The 19,637-nt window shown below is 41.7% G+C and overlaps 1 protein-coding gene across 1 annotated transcript in view; it reads right to left on the minus strand.

Moving 5' to 3' along the window:
• Positions 1-19,637, minus strand: part of dcc (DCC netrin 1 receptor) — an 897,707-nt gene that overhangs the window by 141,730 nt on the left and 736,340 nt on the right. Inside the window, exons 15-16 of the mRNA XM_059988663.1 lie at positions 17,533-17,727; positions 5,966-6,061 (exon numbers count right to left, since the gene is read on the minus strand). Of these exons, the coding sequence (XP_059844646.1) occupies positions 5,966-6,061; positions 17,533-17,727 (291 nt within the window). The remainder of the gene's footprint in view (positions 1-5,965; positions 6,062-17,532; positions 17,728-19,637) is intronic.

A 19,637-nucleotide genomic window follows, 5' to 3' on the forward strand; every position in this document is an offset into this window, starting at 1 on the left:
ATGCATGGTAGGAGCTGAAAAAGTAATTTATTTTCAAATGACATCTCCTCTTTTCCCATTGAACCAGCATTGTTATTCAAATGGGTTCTGCTTCAGATGAATACATGCTGAAATTTTACTGGAGCTGATGAAGTTGGAGATATTAATAGCAAGAGACATCCTTTGAACTCAGAGATAGTGTTAAATATTTCAAGGATAATAAGAGGTTCAAGTAATCTTGATATTCATTCTGTCATCACCAATGACTTTTACTGTTCACCAGCCAGAGGAGGTCATTTATTTCCTTCAGGCCAGAATTACTTTTTCCCTGTTTTTAAAGCAGCGTAATTACTTACCTAACTCAAGAGACTTTCCAGATGCTGGAAATCCAGAGCAACACAAACAAAATGCTGGAGGGACTCAGCAGTTCGGACAGCATCCGTGAAACCTGTCTAAATAGTCGATGCTTTGGACTGAGACCATTCATCAGGACTGGAAAGGAAAGGGGAAGATCCTAGAACAGGAGATGAGGGGAGGGGAAGGAAGACAAGCTGGAAGGTGGTAAGTGATAGGGGAGGGGGATGAAAGAATAAGCTGGGACATAATGCTGTTTTACTTTCTTTGATTTCTTTGAAATTTAGAAAAATAAAGTTTATCAAGATGGTACTTTGAGGAAACCTGGTACAAATAAATATGTTTGAAAATGAGTTCAGAGAAAATTACAAGGATGTTGCTGGGACACGAGGACCTGAGTTATAGGGTAAGGTCGAATATGTGAGGAATTTATTCCTTGGAGTGTAGAAGAGACTTGAGAGAGGTATACAAAATGGGACTATACTCTCTGGAGTTCAGATGAATGAGAGGGGATCTTATAGAAACATACAAAATTTTAAAAGGGATAGTTCAGATAGAAGTAGGAAAGTTGTTTCCATTGGTAAGTGAGACTTGAACTAGGGGACATTGTCTCAAGATTCAGGGGAGAAGATTTAGGATGGAGATGAGGAGAAACTGTTTTTCCCAAAGAGTGGTGAATCTGTGGAATTCTCTGCCCAGGGAAGCAGTTGAGGCTTCCTCACTAAATATATTTAAGATACAGTTAGATAGGTTTTTACATAGTAAGGGAATTAAGGGTTATGGGGAAAAGGCAGGTAGATGGAGCTGAGTTTACGGACAGATCAGCCATAATCTTATTGAATGGTGGGGCAGGCTCGATGGGTCAGATGGCCTATTCCTGCTCCTATTTCTTCTGTTCTTATATTATGATGAGGAGTATGGATAGGATGTGGGGTAGAGATACAGCTCAACCAAAGGAGGTGTAAGGTGCTCCTTCCCAACACTAGCCTGCAGGTCACCCTTCAACAAGGTGTATCACCTGCTTAGCCCCCGATCAAGTTCAGGTGAAGCCATGGGAGCAGGTGGTGATGGTCGTATGAACAGCTGATGCATATCACAAGTCCTGGTTATGTGACCACTGATGCCAGGTAGACAATCTCTGAAGAGTATTGATAATGGCCAGGGTCATCTGTCTTGTAAAGACGCTGTTCAGAAAAAGGCAATGGCAAACCACTTCTGTAGAAAGATTTGCCAGGAACAATCATGTTCATGGAAAAACCACGATTGCTCACATCATACAACATGATACTTAATGAATGAATAGACAGGTTAGATGCAAGCAGGATGTTCCCACTGAGGCTGGAACTAGAGATCATAGCTTAAAGGTGAAAGGTGAAGTGCTTCTGAACAATCATTCTAGTTAACCATCCCCATCCCCCCCATGTATTACCTCTGTCACTGAACTGCTCCATAAACATTTTAAACCTCTTTTCATAATGCTGTTTACATTGCAAATACATGGTGAAATAGGCATGTTGCATTTGGGATAAGGTGCACGAACTCATGGCGCAATTAGAGATTGGTCTGTGTGACTTTATGGGCATCACTGACATGGCTGAAAGAAGATCATAGTTGGGAGCTAAACATCAAAGGATATACTTGTATTGGAAGGACAGGCAGGAAGACATAGGCAGTGTTGTGGCTCTATTGGGAAGAGAAGGAATTACATCTTTTAAAAGAGGTGACACAGGGTCAGGGAATGGTGAATCTTTGTTGATGTAGTTAAGAAATTGCAAAAATAAAAAAAATTATGGGAATCATATACAGGCCTCCAAATAGTAGCCAAAATATGGGATTAAGATTGCAAAGGGAGTATGTAATAAGGGTAATAAGGACATGATTATAATGCAGGGAGATCTTCAATATGCAAGGGGAATAGGAAAATCAGGTTGGTGTTGGATTGCAAGAGAGTTGAAAGTCTACAATATTGTTTGTTAGAGCAGTTTAAGTTTGAGCCTACTCAGGGAAAGGCTGTCTGAGACTGGGTGTTGCTAATAACCCAGATCTTATTAGGGAGCTTAAGGTAAAGGAACCTTTAGGAGGCAGAGATCATAATATGATTGAATTCATACTGCAATTTGAAAGGGAAAAGCTTAACTCACGTGTATCAGTATTGCAATGGAATAAAGGGAATTACAGAGGCATGAGAGAGGAGCTTGTCCAGGTGGATTGGAAAAGGATTCTGGCGGGGATAATGGCAGAGCAGAAATGGCTGAAGATTCTGAAAATAGTTTACAAGGCACAGGAGAGATATGTTCCACAAATGGCAAGGGTAGGCAACTGTGGCTTACAAAGGAAGTTAAGAATTGCATAAAAGCCAAGGAAAGGTAAGGTAGCAAAAGTGAGTGGGAAGTTTGATGATCTGGAAGTTTTGAAAATCCAACAAAGCCATAAAAAAGCCATAAAAAGGGAAAAGATGAAATATGAAGGCAGACTAGCCAGTAATATAAAGCAGGATACTAAAAGTTTTTCAGTTACATAGAGAAAAAGAGAGGAGGTAGTTGATATTGGATCACTGAAAAATGATGCTGATAGGGTAGTAATGGGGCAAGGAAATGGCAGATGAACTTAACGGGTACTTTGCATCTGTCTTCACTGTGGAAGACACGTGAGTGTCAGGGAGCAGGAGTGAGTGCCATTGCTATTACAAAGGAAAAATACAAGGCAATCTCAAAGGTCGTAAGGTGGATATGTCACCTGGGCCAGATGGACTACATCCTAGAGTCCTGAGTGTGGTTGTTGAAGTGATAATGAATGCATTGGTCATGGTCTTTCAAGAATCACTTGATTCTGGCATGGTCCCGGAGGACTGCAAGATTGCCAAGGCCACTCCACTCTTTAAAAAGGGAGTTTATTAAAAAAGGAGATTATAGGTCAGTTAGTCTAATCTCACTGGTTGGGAAAGTGTTGGAGTCTATTATTAAGGATGAGATTTTGAGGTACTTGGAGACTAATGATAAAGTAAGTCAAAGTCAGCATGGTTTCTATCAAGGGAAATCATGCCTGACAAATCTGTTAGAGTTTTTCAAGGAAGTAACCAGCAGGATAGACAAAGGAGAGGCAGTGGATGTTATTTAATTGGATTTTTAGAAGGTACTTGATAAGGTGCCACATGAGGCTGCTTAGCAAGATAAAATCCTATAGCCTTACAGAAAAGGCATGGATAGCAGAATGGCTGACAGGCAGAAGGCAGTGAGTGAAATAAAAGGGGCCTTTTCTGGTTGGCTACCAGTGACTAGTGGTGTTCCTCAGGGGTCCATATTGGGCCTGCTGCTTTTCACATTGTTTGTTGTGATTTAGATAATGGAATTGATGGCTTTGTAACAAAGTTTGCTGATGATATGAAGACAGTTGGAGGGGTATGTAGTGTTGAGGAAGCAATACAATTGGAGCAGGACTTAAACAAATTGAGAGAATTGTTAAAAAAGTGGCAGATGGAATCAGTGTTGGAAAATGTATGATATCGCATTTTGGTAAAAGGAACAATAGTGCAAACTATTATCTAAATAGGGAGAAAATTCAAACATCAGAGGTGCAGAGAGACTTAGGAGTCCTCGAACAAGACTCCCAGAAGGTTAATTTACAGGCTGAGTCTGTGGTAAAGAAGGCAAATGCAATGTTGCCATTTATTTCAAGTGGAATAGAAAATAAAAGCAAGGAGATAATGCTGAGCCTTTATAAGACACAAGTCAGGCTGCACTTGGAGTGCTGTCAACAGTTTTGGGCCCCATACTCTGAAAGAATGTGTTATCATTGGAGATAATCCATGGTTGACATATGAGAAGTGTTTAGCAGCTTTGGGCCTGTATTCACTGGAATTTAGAAGAACGTTGGGGGATCTAATTGAAACCTACCGAATGTTGAGAGGACTAGATAGGATGGATGTGGAGAAAATGTTTCCTGTGGTGGAGCTATCCAGAACTAGAGGGTACAGCCTTAAAATTGAAGGGTGACCCTTTAGAACAGAGGTAAGAAGGATTTTTTTTAGCCTGAGTGTAGTGAATCTGTGGTGGATTTCAAGTCCGTGGGTATATTTAAGGTGGAAGTTAATTGTTTCATGTTTGGTCAGGGCATCAAAGGATATGGCAACAAGGCAGGTGTATGGGGTTGAGTGGGAACTGGGATCCACCAAGATGGAATGGTGGAGCAGATTCGATGGGCTGACTGATGATTTTCTGATTCTCTGTCTTATGGTGTTATGGTCTTATGGCACAGACTAGATGGGCTGAAGGGTCTGTTTCTGGGGTGATTGATAAGTTCATGTCCTAAGGTAGAAGGAGATGAGTTATTAACTTCACACTTTTTGCATTATCACTCAAAGAGTTGACCTACATGTGCATGTAACGAGAGCCGTATAAATCATCTGCTTCTACCTTAGGCCACAAACTTATCAATTATGTATGCCCTGGACACTTTCTGGAGGTCCAAGATCCGTATGCTCTGCGACCGCTGGACTAAGTGTGTAAATGTAGGAGGGGACTATGTTCAAAAAATAAATGTGCTAGGTTTTCTAAAATTGATTCCTTCTACCTTAGGCCATGAACATATCAATCACCCCTCATAGTTTTAAGTGAAAGATCGGGTAATTGGAGGGATTCTGAGAAGGAATTCTTCAAAGCATTACATACAAAATGCTGGAGGAACTCAGCACACCAGGCAGCATCCATGGAAATGTATAGACAGTTGATATTTCAGGCCAAGACACTTCACCAGGACAGGAAAGGAATGAAGAAGCCAGAATAAGAATGTGGGGGAATGAAGGAAGACAAGCTAGGAGATGGAATTTTTCAAGATTCCAGATTCAAGGTTGTTTACTGTAATTTCTCAGTACACACATGTACTGAACCATTCAGACAGAGGGTGGTTGGAGACGGAAGTGTATTGCCTGAGGAGACGATCGAGGCAGATACTCTCAAAACATTTATCAAGCAGCATGTTAAGTACATGTATCAAATAACTGATCACAGAACATTTCCAAATTCACTTGTAGTTGATGAAATGCACTCCATCTCAAGACAAACTTCCATGACTAGTTCCCATCGAAGAATATTCTTACTATATACTAGGTACTCTACATTGCCACCAATTAATATTGCCCACAATGCATCAGAATATGCAGATCCCAGATCAGTTGCTACAGCCAGCTAAGCTCCCACCAATAGACAACCTCTTAGGGAGAACATCATACTCGACTTGAGTGATTGAGGGGGTGCCATGGTAGCATAGCAGTTAATGTGAAGCTATTACAGCTCAGACTGTTCTGGAGTTCAGAGTTCATTTCCAACACCGTCTGTAAGAATGTTCTCCTCGTCTGACCATATGTGTTTCCTCCAGTTTCCTCCCACAGTCCAAAGATGTTACAGTTAGTAGGTTAATTGGTGATGGGAAACTGTTCTGTGGTTAGGCTAGTGTTAATTGGTAGGTTGCAGGGCAGCATGTCTCATTGGGCCGGAAGGGCCAGTTCCGGGCTGTATCTCGAAATAAAATCGATAAACTACTACTACTACTACTCCACATAACAAGGCCTGTATACCTGTATGTGTGTCATCAGCTTATAGATGATGTCTCCTTTATCTGTCCAAATAGAACCTACCTGACAATGCCCGGGTAGTGGCACTTTCATACAGAGGGACTCCCTGTCCCACATTGTTAAAGGCCTTCAAAGAAATGACGTAGTGGGAACTCGGCTCTGCGAAGGAAAGCACATGATTAGCTTCAGCTTTTCTTATTCTTCTTCATAGTGAGACACTAAGCTGCCAGGCTAAATAGTGCAATCTAGTTAATTATGAATTTTAAAGAGATTTATACCAAAGTTTAATCTGTAAATTTATCATAAATATTATATTTCAATACATATTAAATTAATTAATAATATATTTTATATTTTAAATATATGTGAAATTAATTAACACACAGGTAATATATCAAGATTCAAGATTGATTAATGTCATTTCTAGCAAACAAGGGTAAAGGGAATAAAATAAATGTTACTCTGAATCCGACGTAGATCAAAAAAGCACAGAGAACACAATAATAATAAAAAACACAATGACTATAGATACATAAGATAGCTTATATACATTGATGGATTGTATGTGCATAGAGTGATGTTAGGCTCAGGAGTGTCTGTGTGCAAGGTGACTGACAGGAAATGACAAAGAGCTGGTGTCAAGGGGTGTGAAACACTTAACAATATCGAATACCAAATGGTGGACTCAAAATAGGTTGGTGGTCTGATAATGCAAAATGCCACCTTTAATATTTCAGCTTTAATACTTTACAAAAGTCTTAGGCACATACATAGCTAAGTTGCCTAAGATTCTTGCACAGTACTGTAATAATTTTATGTATTGAACTGTACAACTGTCATGAAAAGCAAATATCATGACATATGTGAGTGATGATAAACCTGATTCTGATATAGGTCTCTTTTGTGGACTGAGAGTAGGAAGGGGGTAGGGAGTGGGAAATCATTATTGGGAAAGAGGGGGGGGGGCAAAGGGGAGGGAATGGGAGGCACCAGAGAGACCTTCTGTAATGATCAATAGACCAATTGTTTAGAATCAAATAACCTTGCCTACTGTCTCAGGGCTGGGTATGTCTACATCCACAGCACTCCCCGTCCCTGACACTCCTTCTTTGTCCCCTGTCTCACACCCCTCCCACAGCACTCCATCCTCTACATTCCCAACATCCTTTGCTCCCGCTAGATTTACAAACTCTCTCTCCGATCCACATTGACAAATACAGTACTGTGCATAAGTATATACATATATATTGGGAGTGTGTGTGTGTGTGTGTGTGTGTGTGTGTGTGTGTGTGTGTGTGTGTGTGTGTGTGTGTGTGTGTGTGAGAGAATTTATATATTTATATTTAATATTGAAACATTTTATATCTACAGAATATAAACTGTTCCAATATTCAACATGAAGCATCAAGACAATATAAATTTATGTACAATTAGATCACTTAGTACCCACTACTGCCAGCTTTCACCAAAAACCTCAGATTATTTTACGAGTATAAAATATGAGCTTGCTTTGATCCATTTTGCAGCTTTAGAACAATTTATTTTCTAAACCCCATAATGAATTCACATCTATTGGTAAATTGCATCCTTTTGAATTTTTTAAGAAATATCCCTTCATTTGTTCCAGCCTTTTTTGCTGAAGCCACTGGGTGTTCGACTGTTAGGTGTACATGGTGGTCTGTAATTCAATTATTATTATTATTATTATTATTATTATTATTATTATTATTACTATGAGTGCCTGGAGACCATAAGAATCTCAGTCACGTGATCATCCATTACAATGAGGGGCTGTACGTATAGTATAATTGATGAAAACTGCCAACGATCACTATTTGGGGTTTGATTCCCACGCGACCGTAAGGAGTTTGTATATTCTCCCCGTGATCGCGTGGCTCTCCTCTGGGTGTTCTACTGTTAGGTGTACAGTAATGAATTTGGGACATGCTATGTCGCCGCTAGAAGAGTGGTGACATTTGCTGGCTGCCCCAAGCTCAATCCTCATACTGTGTTGGTCATTGATGTGAAAGAATACATCTTACTGTATACTTCAGTGTTTCAATATACTGAGCATGTGACAAATAAAGGTGATCTTTCTTTCTTTCTTGAATTAGGCAGTGATGTTGCCTGCACAAGCAAGCACACTTGCAACTGGGTTTTCTGTCTCCTACTCTGTCTTCAAAAAAAAGTGATCATGCAGAGAATGTATAAACTCGTTACTGTCCTACAGAACTTTGTTATCTATTTAAGGTCTGTAGGTAAATGCCTGAGCAGAATAATGGAGACAAATTCATATGTTACCTTCACCATAGAGCAAGGGTTCACAACTTGGGGTCCACAGTCCCCCTCAGATAACGGTAGGGGCCCATGGCATAAAAAAAAGTTTGGGAACCCCTGCCCTAGAGTGGCAGTAAACCAAGGACTCACCAGGAATGTGACACTGATGACTGGGACACTATTTATGGACAGTGCACTTGGAAAGGACAAAGTTTGCAAGTGACCTTTGGGAATTGCATGACATTTGTGAGAAGTGGGAGTGTTTGATGCAGGATTCCAGGTGTGGAAGCTTCCAGAAAGTGTGGCTGTGCTCACAAGGGGTCCCAAGCATTAGCATGTATTCAAGGAGTCAGCAGGGAGTGGGATTGTGTTTACAGAAGTCATCAATAACATCAGTGTGTTTTCCAAGGGACAATGGGGAGTGGGACTTTGTTCACATGAAGACCTTGCAAATGTCATTTTCATGATTCATTTATATTTCTCCCTTCAATATTCCATTTTATTTCCCAATTCTTTCAGTTAAGGTGCAAGTAGGAAGAATAATTCAAAATATTTTGTCCTGTCTCAGCTGTTTCCCTGTTCCCATGCAGCATTTTAACACTGAATTTTCATTTACCCAGACAAAGGACAAGGAAAATGAACAATCCCACCTCATCCATTCCTGAAGTCACAGACCCAGGGTCACCATGGAAACCAGTTGTTCCTTTCACCCACATTACATCATTGTAGCCCAGCCAATGACCAAGGGTTTACTAATACAGAGATGTTGAGGTGCAGCCACTCGGGGAGAGGCAAACCCTGACATCACAAGGCCACTATGACATCAGTGGGACAGTCACAATGAGATTCAGCATAATGACTGGATTTAAACTCTGGTCCCCTGGAGACCAGAGGCAGAACAACCACCCTCAGCGTGCCTGAAGGATGGTTTGCTGATCAGGAGACTGGTGTAGACACGGCATCAGATTTTGCTGATCTTCAGACAGTGATGTTGAAATTTTCCTCGTCTCTATTTGACAAATCTGGTTTTTGGATTGATATCTCACCATTGTTCCCAACGAAGTGCCACTGATCAAGTCAGGATCTGGTGGATTCAAACTTACAATGTAGCTGCACCATAATAAGCCTAAAGGTTTTATCTTGAATTCTGGAATTCGTTCCTCCATGGGATTTCATTGCGGCCTCAAATACTTTTCCCAAACTGCACCTTCCACATCAGAAAACCGTGAAACGGATGTGGAGGAGAACACATTCTTTCGACTGGCTGAAGGTGCTGAGAGACTTGAGTTAGAGATGGAGAGAAAGAGGACAGAGAAGAACATGGAGGATCTGTGGAGAATTCATTGTAGCAGCACCACAATGGGACGAAAGGCCTCTTCCTGAGATTCAGGAACCTGGTCCTTGGTGGGACTTCCCAGACATGATCGACTTTCCTGAACTAAATCTTCCACATCAATCCTCTGAGAACAGACCGACATGAAGAATAGGTAGCGTTGTCTGAAAGTAAAAGAAGGAACTGCACAAAATGGAGAATCTCCCTGAGAAAGAGGAAACTCCAGCAACAGTGATACAAAGTTCTGATTCCTTCCATTCCTTCAGTGGGCAATGATTAGACTGATTATCTTTGGGAGAGATAATAAATTAGTTGTTGGATTTTGGAGGTAAACTCTGGGTAAACATGGGTAATTACTATGTGGGGCCCACTGTCTTTGTTGATTCTGAGCCTTTGTTAGGGAGCAGATCCCAAGGTTATGTTAACAAAGGCCCTTCAGTGATGTCAGCTTGAACCCCTTGGGCCTGTCTGAAGATGTGAACCAATGTTCACTTGCAGTCTGGGAAACCCACCACCTTTAATTCTAGCGCAAACACGAGGAAATCTGCAGATGCTGGAAATTCAAGCAACACACACAAAATGCTGGTGGAACACAGCAGGCCAGGCAGCATCTATAGGGAGAAGTGATGTTGACGTTTTGGGCTGAGACCCTTCATCAGGACTAACTGAAAGAAAAGATAGTAAGAGAAAAGATAGTAACCTTTAATTCTAGGGCAACTTTTTCCCCTCAGTCTGAACCTAGAAGTGTAAATGATCTTGTTGTCTTGTAGAAATCTGTCGTTTGTCACATGTGTTAACAACTTCGAGGAAAATGTAAGTCAAACAATTCGTGAATTGTGGATTATACCAAAATTGGTGTGTGGTGGAAGTGAGGATTGTCTAAAGTTACAATGGATGGAGGCCAACTGGGAAAGTGGGCCAAGGAATGGCAGGTGGAACGTCACTGGATGACTACTACGTGATAGATTCTGGGAATGTGAACCAGAGCAAAATGAATGAGGGAGCCCAGGGAGTGTTGTAGAACCGAGAGACTGAGGAGTACAAGGAGAAAGTTCCCTGATAGTGGTGACACAGGTAGACAGGGTAGTAAAGGAGTGGACAGTTTCTCATGCTGCGTAAATCAAAGTGTAATTGGTCCAGTCATTGTCTGGTTGTAAGCTGGTGAACTTACTCTTTCTTCTTCGATAAAGACAAGATTGCTGAAAACCATGGCTTCGGGGTGAGTGCAGGGAAACTGTGTGAGCCAATGAAAGGTCAGTCCATAATATAAGCTCAAGACAATATAAGCTCCCGATTGCAATTGAACCAATGATTCCCATGCCAGTCCCTCTGTATCCCATCCATCTCTCAGTGTTAAACTTGACAATTGCTACCATTCCCCTCTACAGGTTAACTGAACATAATCGCTTGGGTCTGACTCAGGTGGGAAACTATCTCTCTCACGGCACGACCTTTTCTAACCTGGGGTCTGAGGGTTCACACTTCCACCTCTAATTTTGTTCTTACGTTGTTTTATTTCTAATTTTAAAAAGTTGCCTTTTTCTGTGTGTCGGTGGGTGTTCTTTGACCCGACCAGTTCTGCCTGAAATTGTTTGGTCTGAATGTTTCTTGGTGAAATCTTCCTCCAGGAGCGACCTTCATGTCCCGTCTCCATATCCCTGCATCAGCTTCAGGAACCAACCCTGCTAAAACACCAGGCTCAGCTCAGCATTGTTTGACATTACCACGCTGGCACTGGAGAGGGCCCAGTCCATGAGGTCAATTCCGGCAATGGAGGCTGGGGCTCCACCCTGGCACTGAGGCAAACAGAGTTTCCGAGGATCCCTTAATTGTTCCACCCAGTGGTGTAGAGTGGGAGGGGCAGTTTAAGGCCACTCGGCAAACAGTCACTGTCCTCCCGGGCCTCCTTGTCGGGTAAACCTCGGTACACACTAGTACCAAGATCTCTCAGAACAGAGGAAGGATCCTTGTCTGGCACCAGCAGGCTCTGAGGAGTCTGCCCGCTGGTACCAGAATCAGGCCGATTCTTCCAGATGTTGGTGCGTCCTTCACCAGGGGCACACATCTTGTTCTCTGGTGGCATCAAACCAGCCCCAAGATCCTGGTCTCCTGAACTCCTCTGGGGAAACTACCCTCTTGGACTCCACCCAACTCAGATGCATGTGTTGTGGGTGGGTTGGGCCTTGGGGAAGGCAGTCACGGGTCTCGATTGGCCCTTTATGTGACTCCCCCTTCCCAATGTGGACCCACCCGAAGCCGCACTCCACTATTCTTCTGGAGGGATCTGAGTTCCTAGGGCTGGCACACCCAGGGAGGGTACATGGGCCCCAGTGGCATCTTCCCCAAGTAGCAGGGGCTTGTGGCAAGGGTTGAATACTTTCAACCCCTGTATTTGTGAGCTTGGACCTGGATAGCCACCCTCATCCCTGCTCCTAGGGATTCCCTTTCAACCTTCCCTCCCTGCTGGTTATCCCAAAGGAAGCTTCCCAAGAGCCTCCCACCCCCAGCCTTTGGAAGCCAGTCTAAGTCAGTCAGGACCTCCTATTGTTTTGGCTGATGTACTGAACACAAGGGTGCTCCTAGTCTGGAACTGAGGGTCTGCAAGTCCCTCCATTCACCCCCCACCCCATGTCCCTTCCAATCCGCGCCATCCTGCAGCTCAGGTCTTGCAGGTAAGTTGAGGTGGCAATTGCTACCAGAGTGAGGACGACCTTCCGAGAGCACCTATGGGGCAGCAGGCTGTGGGAGACATGGTGAAGTAGCAAGGTCACATTCTCTCACACACACACACACAGTTATATACCCTTAGGGTTCATTTTCTCTGTGGACTGTCACTTTAAAATGCCGGCAGAATGAGACTGACTTTTGAACACTTTGAGGAGAGAGAGAGATGGAGTTACTTGATGGATGATGTTATGGTTTCTCTGCAGCTGCGACCTCCTCATTGTCGATTTTACCTTAGTAAGTTTCAACTTTTTAACAATACTCAAAAACTCAAACCTTCTGGCATCCTCTAATGCCTCAGAGGTTGGCATTTCTAGAAATTTATCAACATCCATTGCTGCTGATTTCCTACTCAAGCACATCAAAAAGGATTTCCCCAATCAGATCGACCGTTAATCAATCAGTTAAGCCCCCAACAGTTTAAAAATGGCTCCAACAATTTGTTCATATCCCGGATGAGCCCCCAATTTAAGTTTACGTAATTCAACCCTGTAAAAGTATCAGCAGCAATAGAACACACCTGGAGTCTAGTTTTTCTGTTAACAAAACACTATTTTATTAGTAACTACATCATATAGTAACTTAAACCAGATAAATCAAGAGTTAACAGTTTTATGCATATATAAGTGTAAATATATAAATCCCCAAACTGCTTCAAGCTTGGGTAGTAAGTGACACAGCCTCACGATGGTGTGGTAAGAAAGTTCAATTTGGATGCACAGTTTAATTAATGCGAGATGTTTGTAATCCAAAGGCGAATGTTGGGAGAAGGCATGTCAATATTCCACAGATTCCACGACAGCAATACAAAATAACAATAGCAGTAGGTTTTATCTCCAAAGTTGTTCCACTCCACACACGAAGTATCACTGACAGTGATCTTCAACAAACATCCTTTCAACACAAGTGGTGGTAGCACACCCAAATTCAGCTACGGGACATCTCAAAGTGGTGGCCACAGGATACTCAAACAGAATCCACATATGGATTATCACCAACAGTAGCTTATCAAAAAGGGGACCATCTCCAAGTGAACCATCATCCAGGCAAGGGTCAACACACCAGTAGATTCCACAAGGTTACCCCAATCACACACAACGTGATAGCCACTTATCCAGTTCCACAGACATACTCCAACAGTGATTTACCACAGGGCTGCCTTTCTTCAGTGAACTACCACACCCAGACAAAGAATAAACACACATGTGGTATTCACAAAGATTTTCCCCTCACCAGAGAACCTGCTCCTGCAGATTAGCTATGTGACAAACACACTTTCTTATCCGAACGGAAACAAACTCACTCTCACGGGCTTCTTGGAGAGTTCAAACAGTGATCTCTTTGTCACTAGGTTTCTTCTGTTTCAAACCTTCCTCTCCTCTCCTCTCTCTGCAAAACTTCTTCTAGTTGCAGAACTTGTGAGAGTCATTTATCAATACCCTGGATCGATCTCAATTCACCCCTCTTGGGCTACTGAAAGTTTAAACCAGCCACCGACTCACTGGTGTCTTTCATTGACCGAATCCATCTTGACTCTAACTGTCTGTCTGTGACTGTCCATGTAAAAAATAAACAAGTTATAGAGAAACCATAACATCGATTGTCCATCAAATAACTCCACCTCTCTCTCTCTAGAGCAGCTCAAACAGTGTCCAAAAGTCAGTCTCATTCTCCCAGCATTTTAAAGTGACAGTCCACAAAAACAAGAACCCTAAGGGTAGGCATGTTTACCCAAGTTATAAATCCCATGAAAATAATCTTTTCTCAGCAGCACAGTTGGTTGGTTACTGTCACGTACTGAGATACATTGTGTTGCATACCATTTATACAGATAAGATCATTACACAGTGTATTGTAAATGAAGTAAACGAACAACAATGCAGAATGAAGCTACCTGTACAGAGAAAGTACAGTGAAGATAAATGATAAAGTGCAAGATCACAACGACATAGATTTTGAAGCCAAGAGACCAGTTTATTGAAGAAGAGGTCTGTTAAAGAACCTGATAACAGTGGCAGAGAGGCTGTCTTTGAGGATGATGGTATGTGCTTGAACAGGAATGAAAAAGATTTTCTGGGGTGGGTGCGATCTTTGATTACTCTGCCTGTTTCACTGAGGCAGTGAGAGGTGTAGACACAGTCCATTGAGAGGAGGCTGGTTTTGATAATGTGCTAAGCTGTGTCCACAAGCCTCTGCTATTTCTGTGGTTACGTGCAACACAGTTACAAAACCAAGTGGTTTGATTTCCACTGAGCATTGAATATATTTGGTAAGGGTCAAGATTGAGAGAGAAACAAATGCACCATAGAGAACAGGGCATGGCCCAACTGGGGGGGATCCTGGTGCCAGACTGAATCTAAGAAGACCACATAGTCTGCCATGATTCCTTTACAAAGAGGATGAGTTACACCTGAACCTGAGGGAGACCCACATCCTTGTGGGCAGCTTTGCTAGAGCAGTTGGGGAGGGACCAGAGTGATGGGGCATCTTGTATACTGTACAAGTCGATGCAGTGTGCAATGAGACAAAGGAAGGACAAAATTTTAGTTAGTGGGATGTGTTGAAGTGCAACATGCGGGGAAAATCGAAAAGAGTGATAAATACAGGACTGAAGTGTTTATACTTGAATGCATGCAGTATATTGTTTCCACTCTCCTGCCTTCTCTCCATAAACGTTGATGCCCAGATTAGTCAAGAATCTATCAACCTCTGCCTTAATTATACCCAATGAGACCTTAAGACCATAAAACATAGGAGCAGAGTTAGGCCATTTAGCCCATTGAGTCTGCTCTGCCATTCCATCACGGCTGATCCCAAATCCCACTCAACCTCATACACCTGCCTTCTCACCATATCCTTTGGTGCCCTGACTGATCAGGAAACTATCAACATTCGCCTTAATTATAACCACTGACTTGCCCTCCACCATCGACTGTGCCAGAGCATTCCACAGATTCACAACACTCGGGCTAAAAAATTCCTCCTTACCCATATTCTAAAATGTCTGTTACCTCAATTTTGAGGTTGTGCCCTCTAGTTCTGGATAGCCATAACGTAGGAAACATCCTCTCCACATCTACTCTATCAGTCCATTCAACATCTGATAGGTTTCAAAGAGATCCCCCTGCATTCTTCTAAGTTTCAATGAGTACAGGCCCAAAGCTGCCAAATGCTCCTCATATGTTAACTCCTTCATTCCCTGGAATCATCTTTGTAATCCTCCTCTGGACTTTCTCCAATGACAACACAACCTTTTTGAGATATGGGGCACAAAACTCTTGACAATACTCCAAGAGCAGCCTGTTTTGTGTCTTATAAAGCCTCAGCATTATCTCCTTGATTTTATATTCTATTCCCTTGAAATAACTCCCAACATTGCATTTGCCTTCTTTACCAGAGACCACTGTAAATTAACCTTCTGGGAGTCTTGCACGAGGACTCCTAAGTCCCTCTGCAATTCTGATGTTTCAACCTTCTCTCCATTTAAATAATAACCATAGAACCATTACAGCATGGAAACAGGCCATCTCACCCCTTCTAGTCCGTGCCAAATGCTTACTCTCACCTAGTCCCACTGATCTGCACTCAGCCCATAACCCTCCATTCCTTCCCTGTCCATATACCTACCCAATTTTTTTTTAAATGACAAAATCAAACCTGCCTCTACCACTTCTACTGGAAGCTCGTTCCACACAGCTACCACTCTCTGAGTAAAGAAGTTCCCCTCGTGTTAGCTCTAAACTTTTGCCGCTTAACTCTCAACTCATGTCCTCTTGTTTGAATCTCCCCTACACTCAATGGAAAAAAGCCTATCCACATCAACTCAATCTATCCCCCTCATAATTTTAAATACCTCCATCAAATCCCCCCTCAACCTTCTATGCTCCAAAGAATAAAGACCTAACTTGTTCAACCTTTCTCTGTAACTTAGGTGCTGAAACCCAGGTAACATTCTAGTAAATCTCCTCTATTTTGTTGACATCTTTCCTATAATTTGGTGACTAGAACTGTACACAATACTCCAAATAGTCCACACCATTGTTCCTTTTATCAAAGTGCATTATCATATAAGTCACAACATTCTGTCTGCCACCTTTTTGCCCATTTTTCCAATGACTTGGCCTGCACAGCCATCTGTCCCAATAAATTCCACAGATGCACCATCTTCTAGCTATAGAAAATTTTCCTCATCTTTGTTTCAAATAGGCGTTCAGGTCCTCAACTCCCTCACTATCGAAAGCTTTCTCTCCATATCTACCTTATCCAGACTTTTCAATGTTCCGTAATTTTCAATGAGATTCCCCCTCATTCTTCTAAACTCCAGCGAGCACAGTCCCAAAGCCATCAAAAGCTCCTCTCACATTCCTCTTATGTTCCCCTTTTGATCCTGGAGTCATTCTCTTGAATGTCCTCTCAACTCTCCCAAAACTGCTCACAATGATCTGCGCCGACCAATCAATTCCTCATAAAACCTGAGCATTTCATCCTTGCTTTTTCATTCTAGTTCTCTCGAAGAGAATGCTAACATTGAATTTGCCCTCCTCACCACTGACTCACCCTGCAAGTTAACCTTTAAGGAATCTTGCATGAGGATTCCCAAATCCTTTTGTACTTCAGATTTTTGAATTTTCTTCCCATTTAAAAAAACATGACAACACATGTAGGCTGCCTCCAGAATATCCCCAGACTATGTTGGTCTTTGACACAAACAGCTCATTTCACCATGTGTCAATATTTCAATGTACATGTGATAAATCAGGCTAATATTTATAATGTTAAACTTTGCCTATTAAAATATTTCCATATGGCAAGTTCTTGCTAACATTATTGAATCACAATTAAATTTTTATTCCTTTATTATCAGTTTATTCCTTTTATAAAGACATTCTTAATTTTCTTGTGTGGCAACACATGCAGACTGACCTCAGTACTTCCTTAAATTATGTTGGTTGTTAATTCAAACAATTTTTTAAAAAAGAAATACAATATTGCCCTTCTGGTGCAACAATTCCGTATGACAAACTGATCTACTAACCCGTATGTCTAAGGAATGTGGCAGGAAACTAGAGCACCCGGGGGAAATCCAGGTGCTCATGAGGAGATGTACAAATCCTTTACAAATTGAATTGAACCCGGGTCACTGGTGCTCTAATTGCCTCATACTACCGCTATGTTAATGTGCTGCCCCTGACTGTGTGTTTCACTGTATGTTTCAATGTCAATGTGATGTATTTCAATGTACAAGTTTAAATAAATTAATCTGAATCTATAAAAGCGGGGTTCAGATGACATTTACCTAGGTTTTCAATAGAAAAGTACCGCTGTTTGCTGTCGACTTGTACTGTCTCAGCGTAGGGACTGCCCACTCCATAACCGATGATGTAACCTCGGACTGCTATGTTAGGGTTTAATGGTGGTGTCCAGCTCATTACAATGCTCGTTGTCAGAGGTCTGACATGAAGAGAACTTGGCTGGTCAGGAACCTGGGATTCTGTCATAGATAGCAGAAAAACTTTTATTAGCAAATGTAATTTATAAAGTCATCTTTCAACATTGTCAAAAGCAAGCTGGCAGATTCTTCAACCATTGTTGTTTGGTACAGAAAGAGTCTTTTATAACTTCTATTTTTTTAATTTTAAAGATACAGTGTGTTTCGAGGCCCTACCAGTCCAACAAGCCCATGCCACTCAATTACACCCATGTGACCAACTGAGATCCACAATGGCACTGGCACCACGTAGTGACATTTTGTGAGCAGCTCTCAAAACCTACTAACCTGTACATCTTTGGAGAATGGGGTGAAACGGAAGCACCTACAATGTCATGCGGAGAATGCAGAAACTTGATACCTACTGCAGCAGATTTAAACCTGGGACGCATCACTTTGAGAGCATTGCAATAACTGTTGTTGCCATTGCACTCAATATACATGGTCATTTCAAGACAGGCTTAGTACAAAGTTCAAAGTACATATATGTCACCATATACAACACTGAAATTCATTTCTTGCAGGCATACTCAATCTGTGGAATAATAACCATAACAAAATAAATGGAAGACTGCACCAACTTGAGCATTCAACCAGTATGCAAAAGACATCAACCTGTGCAAATACAAAAAGAAATTTAAAAAAAAATAATATTAATAATAAATGAACAATAAATATCAAGAACATGACATGAAGACTCCTGAAAAGTATATTCATATGTTATGGAAACAGTTCAGTGATGGGGTGAGTGAAGCTGAGTGATGTTATTCCTTTGGTTCAAGAACCTAATGGTTGAGGGGTAATAACTGTTCCTGAACCTGGTGGTGTGAGTCCTGAGGCCCCAGCACCTTCTTCCTGATGGCAGCAGCGAGAAGAGAGCATGTCCTGCTTGGTGGGTTGCCTGATGACAGATACTGTTTTCCTGCGATAACACCATGTAGATCTGCTCAGTGGTGGGGAGAGCTTTACCTGTGACAGACTAGGCTATATTTACTAGGTTTTATAATTTAAAAAATGGATTTTATGCCTGTGTGTGTCTTAAGATGTTTCATGTGTGATTATTTTACAATGCAGTAGAAACATAAAACATAGAGTCATTGAACAGTACAGCATAGAAACAGGCCAATTGGCCTATCTAGTCTATGCTGACCTAGTTTTCTGCCTAGTCCCAGTTACCTGTACCCAGACCACAGCCTTCCGTATCTCTGTCATCCACATACCTATCCAAACTTCTCTTAAATGTTACAATTGAACCCGCTTCCACCACTGCTGGCATCTCTCTTCACACTCATACCACCATCTGAGTGAAGAATTCCCCCTCAGGTTCCTCTTAAATTTTACCTTTCACCATTCAAATGATCTGTGCTCCAAGTTACTATATATAGAGTTACCATAGTGCCATTCAATATCTGTTAGCTCAAAGAAAAGTCAAAGTAAAATTTATCAAAGCATGTACATGTTACCATTTACTACTTTGAGATTCATTTTCTTGCAGACATTCACAGGAAAATAAAGAAATCACAATCAGAATCACGTTTAATATCATTAGCACGTGGTGAAAACTTGTTGTTTTGTGGCTGCAGTACGTTGCAATCACTTGTTCGTTATGTGCCATGTTGTATGACATGGGTGACCATGGTCTTTCCATGACAATGATTGTACTTGGCAAATGTTTCTTCAGAACTGGCTTGCCATTGCCTTTTTCTGAGCAGTGTTTTTACAAGATGGGTGACCCCAGCCGTTATCAATGTGCTTCAGAGATTGTCTGCCTGGCATCAGTGATTGAATAAACAGGGCATGTGACATGCACCAGCCACTCGTAAGATCATCTACCACCTGCTTCCATGACTTCACCTGTAATTACAATCTCTTGTAATTTATAGTTTTTATTATTGTTATTATTATCATGGAAC

The sequence above is a fragment of the Hypanus sabinus genome, chromosome 14 (assembly GCF_030144855.1).
Source record: "Hypanus sabinus isolate sHypSab1 chromosome 14, sHypSab1.hap1, whole genome shotgun sequence".
Lineage (NCBI taxonomy): Eukaryota > Metazoa > Chordata > Chondrichthyes > Myliobatiformes > Dasyatidae > Hypanus > Hypanus sabinus.